The sequence below is a fragment of the Juglans regia genome, chromosome 11 (assembly GCF_001411555.2).
Source record: "Juglans regia cultivar Chandler chromosome 11, Walnut 2.0, whole genome shotgun sequence".
Classification (NCBI taxonomy): domain Eukaryota; kingdom Viridiplantae; phylum Streptophyta; class Magnoliopsida; order Fagales; family Juglandaceae; genus Juglans; species Juglans regia.
The window spans coordinates 26,800,430-26,808,778 of NC_049911.1; the positions used below are offsets into that span (position 1 = coordinate 26,800,430).

Consider the following 8,349-nt stretch of genomic DNA (forward strand, 5'->3'; position numbering starts at 1 on the left):
GCACCTTCTTCCTTAGAAGCTGAACAATAAATCAAGGTTAAAATTACAAATTCAAATATGTAAATTGTCATTATTAATGTCAATGTTCTCTCATTCACTTAAACATTAATATATGCTTAGATTGTTGGAGACTTGGAAGGAAACAATTCCCCAACAAATCAAAACCAGAATCGACATGAAATCAAAATGCTGGCATGAAATCAAAATCAGAATCAAGAAAGTCATAGAAATCGACAAATCTCCTACAAAGCATAATGCATATAGAAAAAAAAGAATAACCCATAGACTATGAGTAATCAAAGTTTTACAGCCCAATATTCTTTTATTATTATTATTATTATTATTAAGATAAGGTAAGACCATCTAGCTCATACTTTTACTAATTTGGATTTGGAAAGCACCACGAAACTTCACAATTTGTTTTATGTTTTATTGACAAACCAAGCAGGAGCATAATTTTCAACAAAACGCATACAATCAAAACAAAATCCACAAAGCAAAAGCACAAAACAAGAAGAAGGAACATAGAGAAGTGCAAAAAACATAAAAGAAAATAGAGAGAAGAGCGACAAAGAGACTTATCGTTTGGCCTGGCCTGAAAGAAGACGGGAAAGAAGACTTTCACGCGAGAGCAGAGGGACGAATGAGGGAGAGAAGAGGGCGACGAGAATGTTGTGGGTTTGAAGAGAGAAAATAACGAGGAAAAGATATAGATGACATTTATGAAAATAATAAAATAATGGGATGAAATGTGAACAGAACTCGGTAACAATAGATAGCTCCCTTAATTTACTGTAGCTCAAGTGTTAGTTTTATACCTTTAGCTAGTCCAATGTGAATGTTTTTCTCACATGTAACTAAAATTTAGACTTGTATTGACATTTGATTAAACTATTGCCAATGCTCTAAGGCAAGTGACATTTGTTAGGATTGCTTAGATTGCCGCTTAAGAATTAATTATAAATAAGTTGTGGATTTTTCATATTAGGTTGTTTTAGGTCTCGTTTGGATAGGAAAATTATTTCATTCCATTTTATCTTATTTTATTATTATTATTTTTTTAAATTTTAACTCAAAATATAATAAATAATTTAATTTATTTAAATATTAAAATAATAATATTAAAAAATAATATTTTATTCAATTTTTAACTTTTATCTCAATCAATCTCACTATACAAAAGACATTTTAATTATTTTTAATATATTTTATATTATTATTTTTAAATTTTTTTAATCTTTATTTATTTAAAGAAGAACTCAGATAAATAAATATTTATTTTTAGAGTTTAAAAAAATTATTCAGATTATGTTTAGATATTGACTTAATTAAACTGAGTAGAGATAATAAAATATTATTTTTATTTTAAAATTTAAAAAAATTATAATAATAAGCGAAAAAAATTTATCGACCATACGAAGCAAACAAAAAATCCGCAGATTTTTTGGGGAGTTGAAATGAGCTACGATTGGTCCGAACTACCCCGAGATACGTTCTAGAGACGCAGCATAAACGAGGTACGAAAGTGTCAATTCCGTAGTTGCTTACAATTATCGCCTTATCCCGTCGTGTCTTGCTTTTTTGGGAGTCCCGATAATACATTGGAGAAGCAACCCATCAATAAAAGCAACGCAAGCGATCCTTATTGTTCCCTTTCGTTCCTGATTCTCCAACCTCCATCGACAAAAAAATTATCGGCAATGGCTACAATTCCCTTCTATTGGGCGTCCTTGCTGCTCTTATTCTTGGGAGCGGCGGTAGCTGAGGTATGTGCTCCCTTTCTCTCTTCTCTACCACCTACCCACCACCCCTCTTAGGTCCTGGTCCGATGTCTCGTTTCTTGTTTAAAACTATTTTGATCCAACTTTCGCAGTTGACTGATATCAAAGTTAATTTAAATCGTATTACTAAAGGTTTCTTCCTCTTCTGTCCTGTCTTTTTTGTCTGTTTTCTGCCGAATACTTCATCTGTGTTATCCGTTGACTACCCTGTCTCGTTTGCTTATATAAATTTCATGGTCCGGTTCCAAGTTTACTGTTGCGATCTTTATCTTCTGTAATCATCAAGAATTATCCAAGTTGGTGTTCATGACTTCTTACAGAAGAATTTATTCCTTGGAAACCTCTTTTCAGAAGGGTGTACTGTTGTGAATCGTATTAATTTACGAGTGGGAGGAAAAGTGATCCAGATTCTTTATGGGGCTTGCGTTACTTATTCTAAAATTCCTATTATTCCATAAGAGAACTTCGATTAGAAAGAGAAGCAAGCTGATGGTTGAATTGCACACCATTTGTAACGTAACAGTACAAAACCACCAGAATAATGGGATATGATTTTATATGACAGAGCTTAGTCATGGAAACACTTTTCGATGTGGCATACGGAATGGGTGTGGAAAACATGGTACCCCAGTTACCCCGGGATCTGGGATTGGATAGAATAAAGAGAAATTATATTTGGAATCGGAGAGTGTACAAGTCCACTCAATCCCTTTAGAAAAAGTGAGCAAATACGAGATTTAAACGAAAAAAATAAAATTTAATTTTTTAATAAGGGACTCGACTCTTTTGCAAAATGATTGTCCGGAACCTGGGCACTCCACGAATATACGTAGCATTACTGTCGAGAGAACAACCACAATGTTATGACCCAAAATAGCCCTTCCAAAGACCAATAATGGAGTCTACTAGATTACCCACTGAGCCAAGGATGGGGCATTCGTACCATTAGGCCATGATAGTACTTTAGGAATCTAAGGAGCGAAAAACTCAATGCTCAAATGTTTCCAACTTTGCTCACAATAGGTTTGTAACTTTGGCAGTGCAAAGTGCCACAAATGTGACGGACTCAGTTTGGGCAGCGGACGGGGCAGAAGTGTAGTAATACCTAAGATAGAATGCAATCATTCTTATTTTCTCTTTATATATATATATATACACACTCATTTCACTAAACATGCAGCTAGATAAACTTGTAGAATAGTTTATTCTACTTGTGGAGAAATGACTAGATAAAAGAAAAAATTTATAACATACATAGTGCTTATTCAAGTTATTATGTTTATAGTTATAGCCTGGTTTTACATATCAAAAACATTTATAGATTGATTTCACAAAAAGAATTTCTAACGCATAGAAAGAGATTTAGGACTACCTAAAATATAGTCACTTATAAGTATCAATAAGGGAAGAAAATTACTGAGATTTTTGGTTTGCCAAATTAGTTTACTGGAATGAAAGAAAGCGCACCACATTCAAATGAGTATTGTATTCTGGTAGCTCTGAGACAGCTTCCTAAGAACCCATTAAAGAGTTGGAAAATGGGTACATTCTAGCCTGGTTCATTGTATGGGTATGCCTTGAATTGATTTTTTTTTCTATATGTTTTAAGTGTTCAAATTGTTATGTGAACATCTTAGTCATATTGTCTGCAGGTCAGTACAGCCGAACAAGTTCCAAGTATCAAACTTAACTCTCATATCCTTAAGGTATTTCCCTTACTTTCTGAGGACTCTCTCTCTCTCTCTCTCTCTGGTATGTACTAATAGAATAAATTAACGGAAAAATCTATGACTACCAACACCTTTGAATGAGTATTCAGTGCTTCTTCTGGAGTTTTTCAAACTAAAACAAACTGCCTTCTTACCTATTTATTTATAAAATTATGGCAATCGATTTTATTTTTTTGGGTGGAATTCAGAATATCTAAGTTTTGGCTCTCATATGGTCATTACAGGAGTCAATCATCAGAAAGATAAACGAAGACCCTGAGGCTGGATGGCAAGCTGCCATGAATCCTCGCTTCTCTAATTATACCGTGAGTCTTCAACTGATGCAAAAAGTTTTGTGATTAAGTTTTGGGTTTTCTCCACTTTCTTTTATGTGCTTGACAAGTTGCAAAATTTCTATTCATTATAAGCTCATTATTTGCCAATTTTTCTTCTCATGCACAGGTTGAGCAATTTAAGCACATTCTTGGAGTCAAACCAACACCTCGAAAGGATTTGCAGAGCACCCCTCTCATAACTCATCCAAAATCCTTAAAGTTGCCCAGTAGTTTTGATGCAAGAACTGCTTGGCCACAGTGTAGTACCATTGGAAGAATTCTAGGTTAGTAACCTGGTTGGTGCTCAAATTTTGTGATCTAGAGATTCTTTCAGAAGTCCTGATGGTTTCCTTTTTTGATATGTCAAATGCTGGACCCGATTTCATTATTAAAGATCAGGTAATTTTGTTTCAAATCCTCGCTTGATTATATCTCCTTACATTGAAGACTTCTGAAAATTCTTAAAACGTCTGGTTTTGGTTATTCAGGGTCACTGTGGTTCTTGTTGGGCTTTTGGTGCTGTTGAATCACTATCAGATCGTTTTTGCATACATTATGGCGTGGTAACTTTAACATCTTATGCGAAGCATTATGACTTCTCTTGTCCATTATAAATGCAACACACACACACAGCTGCTACCATGGCATTCCATACTATAAAGTATAAATAAACTACTTTAGTCTAGTAGCTTAGCATTCCACACTTTGGGCAACCAGCTATGTGTATGTATGTATTAATGGACTATTTTTGGGGTAAATTCCTATATATGGTATACTGCAGAATACATCTCTGTCTGCCAATGATCTTGTAGCATGCTGTGGCTTTATGTGTGGAAGTGGCTGCGATGGGGGCTATCCTATTTATGCATGGCGATACTTCGTCCACCATGGTGTTGTCACTGAAGAGGTAACATGATTTTGCTTGTACTTGTTGCCATGACTCTGTAGGGTCTCTCTCTCTCTCTCGCAGTGTGTGCGCGCGCGCTTAATTTTATGTCTTGAAATTTTGCCTGAATAAAGTTTCTTTGTTCCACTGGTTGTGTCCTCGTGGTCTGTGCTTTTAATGTAAAGAATTCCCATATGGCAGTGTGACCCGTACTTTGATAATACTGGCTGTTCCCACCCTGGCTGTGAGCCTGCATATCCTACTCCCAAGTGTGTTAGGAAATGTGTAGATAAGAACCAGCTGTGGAGGAATTCAAAGCGCTATAGTGCTAGTGCATATAGAATCAGTTCTGATCCCTACAGTATTATGGCAGAAGTTTACAAGAATGGACCAGTTGAGGTCTCCTTCACCGTTTATGAGGTAAAGAAAGTTCTTGCTTCATATTATTTGCTGAAACTTCTTTTGCATAATTCTTAACATTGTTGGTTCTTGTTTCTTTTCTTTTTAGTGTGGTAATAAGATAATTTCTTCTCCTCTCGATAAGCATAAAAATAGAATTTTACTGGAAAAAATAAGATTGTACAAGAGTATCAAGACATATCTGAGTATCAAGACATAGCCACAACTGAATTAAAGCATGGGGAAAATGTCATTTGCACTGCCTCTTGTCCCTACCATTGATTTTAATTAATGTTAAAAATCAACAATGCAAATGAAAGGTGTGCGTAAGAGGTGTGCACCATTGGGTAACCATCGCTATCCAGAATTTGGGAGAAAGGATGGGTCCGGAATCGGACTACCCTAATATTTATCTCTCTGGAGCCTGGATTTCTCTTCCATAGATGGTGTATTGGGCTGATTTAGACTTTCATGGCCGATCTTAAACTTCTATTCAGAATACATATGCCAAGTAGACTCCTCATTCCCCTCATCAGTAAGAGATTTTTCTCACAAAATAGTCTGAGTGAAGTTTGAGAAATTAAATTCAGAGATAACCTGATCTCTGCTGTAGCTTTCGTAGGCATTGCCTACTACCATTAAGCTGTCTGGCATCTTTAAATATGGCATTGATAGTGTATCCCCACAAAAGCCCAGTGGTACATATGTATTGGTGTGATTTAGTATGTCTCTACCTCTCATTTGTCCGTTGTGCGATATAGACTGCCTGTCATTGAATTGCTTATTTGCTGAGCCTGTAGAGTTCAGGTTGTTGTTAAAAAGCCATTGGAATCTTGAATTTTCCATTTCTAAAGGCAAATCTCAGTGGTACAGCAAGCAGTTCTGAAGAAAGAAAGCAAAGCTGGAGCCTGTCACAAAAAAAAAAAAAAAAAAAGAAGCAAAGCTGGGAGCCATTTATTATGCTCCCCTGCATGCACTGTGAAGGCAGCTTGTTCAAACGGTTGAACAAATGATCCGTTAACCACCTGCCCCCCCCTCCCCAAAAAAAAAAAAGAAAAAGAAAAAGAAAAAGTTAGGTTATGAAAGAAGGCTGAAGGGACAATACTGGTGTTTCCTCTAGGAACAAGCATGAAGTCTAGTTAGCCGCCAGTCCTGTTTCTCTTGCATATACAGGCCAAATACTCTTGTTATTGGTGGATTGGTTAGTATGAAACTCCTTCCTAATCCGGTCACCTGCCTTTCAAGGTGGAATGCTTTGTAGGGTAGGTCAACTGAGTGCCCACCAATATATATATATATATATATAGTTTTTTTTATCTTCAAACCTTTCCTACACCTGTTCATCGGGACTGCCCTGAACAAAATGAATAGGGTTTATCAAGCCAGTACTTTTATTACTTATGAAAATAAATAAATAAAGCCAGTACTTTTATTCTTTCATTTTTTATGTTTTACAAAATGTTTGAAGATCATTTCCTGTTTATTTCTCTGTGAAAGATATATCCAGATACAGCCTTTAATCTTTCAGTAATTTCGCTTTTAGAGTAGGTTGTAAGAAAATGACGTTTTTTGTCAATTATTTTCTAATAGAAATGTACTATCTGACTGCTGGTTCCTTACACCCTTTTACAGGACTTTGCTCACTACAAATCTGGAGTTTACAGACACATTTCAGGTGACGTAATGGGAGGTCATGCTGTAAAGCTAATTGGCTGGGGGACAACTGAGTCCGGGGATGACTATTGGGTATGTGAATATTTATACGAGTCACCTTCAAGCTTTGATACTAGATTTGCAATGTTCATATTCTTATTTTTACTTGTATCTGTGTCAGATCCTTGCAAATCAGTGGAATAGAAGCTGGGGTGATGTATGTTCCTATCCAGTCATTCTCCGCTTTATGTGTGCATTCTCAAATTCTCAATGACTAATTGATTTTAATGGCAGGACGGGTACTTCATGATCCGAAGAGGGACAAACGAGTGCGGTATTGAAGATGATGTGGTTGCTGGTTTGCCTTCAACCAAAAATCTCATAAGAGAGGTTGCAAGCGAGGATGCTGTTGCAGATGTTTCAGCTTGAAAGTAGGTTGTTTATCCCACAAGAACTTCTGCTTGCTGGCTGTTGTGAGCTGGAAGTAACAAAATATGGGTTAATTATGCCATCAAGGTATCAAAATGATGGCAATCAGAAGCTGCTTGGGTGTGAGAATGGACAGATTATAGTTGGTTTGTACAATAATATTGACATCGAGGCCTCAAATCACCTATACGCAAAGAACAAGTTTATATTAATGCAATCACGATATTAGCACAATCCATATATAACCTGTTGATGATTTTTCCGGCGTGGCTGGAGACCAACAACACAGTCGAATGGTTCATGATGTTGGCTTGGGCATTGTTAAGATTTATGGATGGAAAATGCCATGCTCCCCGCTCACCCTTTCCGTTCCCCCTTCCCGCTTGACATGGAATGCCACATTGTATGTGTTTAAAAATTAAAAATTAAAAATTAAAGCCTCCTGTCGAGTATTTCATCTTTATTCTTCCTTCTTCGTCTCCAATAAACGAACCTATGATACCTATCTTACATCATTTCGTCTTCAAATTCTCGCACCCACTATTTTGTCTTCAATCTTCTGTGAAACCCATCCAATAGCCACTATTTTGTCTTCAATCTTCCGAGAAAGAGAAATCTAAAATCCCATCCCACCAAGAGAAACCATCCATTAACCAGTTCGTCTTTAAGCTAGAGAAACTCACCCCACCAAAGAGAAACCAGTTCCTCCATCCATCCCATGCCCAAAGAGACCCATCCCACGGAAAAAAAGTGTGGAGTTTTAGTAAAGGTCATGTATTATGAGGTTTCAATCAATAAAGGGAGGTGCCATCCTAAAAAATAAAAAAAATATGTTCTTATTTTAACATGTAAAAATACACTGATCCCACAAAGAAATCTGTTCTATCTCTTTTTGGTAAAACTAAGAGATTATTTTTTTGTTGATCTCACACTGGAATTGCAACTTTTTTTTTTTTTTTTTGCCATAAAACTAGAAATTCTAGATAAAAAAATATCCGAAAATATATTTATCTAATAACTAAAAGGAGCCATGAAGAAGATACAGAAGAGTTTTAGAAATAAAAACAAAGTAAGACTAGAAGAGGGAAAAAACAAGAGAAATGATTCTTGTATATCTGTGAGGCACCAAGTTATTAAAATTCCTTGTAATCATTTGG

General features: G+C 35.9%; 1 protein-coding gene across 1 annotated transcript; it reads left to right on the forward strand.

The window, feature by feature from the left end:
- The first annotated feature begins 1,574 nt into the window (after positions 1-1,574).
- On the forward strand, positions 1,575-7,432 carry LOC109007754 (cathepsin B-like protease 3). Its single transcript, XM_018987572.2, has 11 exons — positions 1,575-1,766; positions 3,434-3,487; positions 3,736-3,816; positions 3,953-4,109; positions 4,220-4,224; positions 4,314-4,388; positions 4,607-4,732; positions 4,913-5,131; positions 6,743-6,856; positions 6,945-6,980; positions 7,058-7,432. The coding sequence occupies exons 1-11, from the start codon at positions 1,701-1,703 to the stop codon at positions 7,190-7,192; spliced, it is 1,068 nt and encodes a 355-aa protein (XP_018843117.2). The 5' UTR covers positions 1,575-1,700; the 3' UTR covers positions 7,193-7,432.
- The last annotated feature ends 917 nt before the right edge of the window (positions 7,433-8,349 follow it).

Bases quoted from the DNA above. Each gene is read 5' to 3' on its own strand.
- LOC109007754 (XM_018987572.2), top strand. From the start codon at position 1,701: ATGGCTACAATTCCCTTCTATTGGGCGTCCTTGCTGCTCTTATTCTTG. The intron at 1,767-3,433 runs GTATGTGCTCCC...TATTGTCTGCAG, and splicing joins TGGGAGCGGCGGTAGCTGAG to GTCAGTACAGCCGAACAAGT. The intron at 3,817-3,952 runs GTGAGTCTTCAA...TCTCATGCACAG, and splicing joins CTCGCTTCTCTAATTATACC to GTTGAGCAATTTAAGCACAT.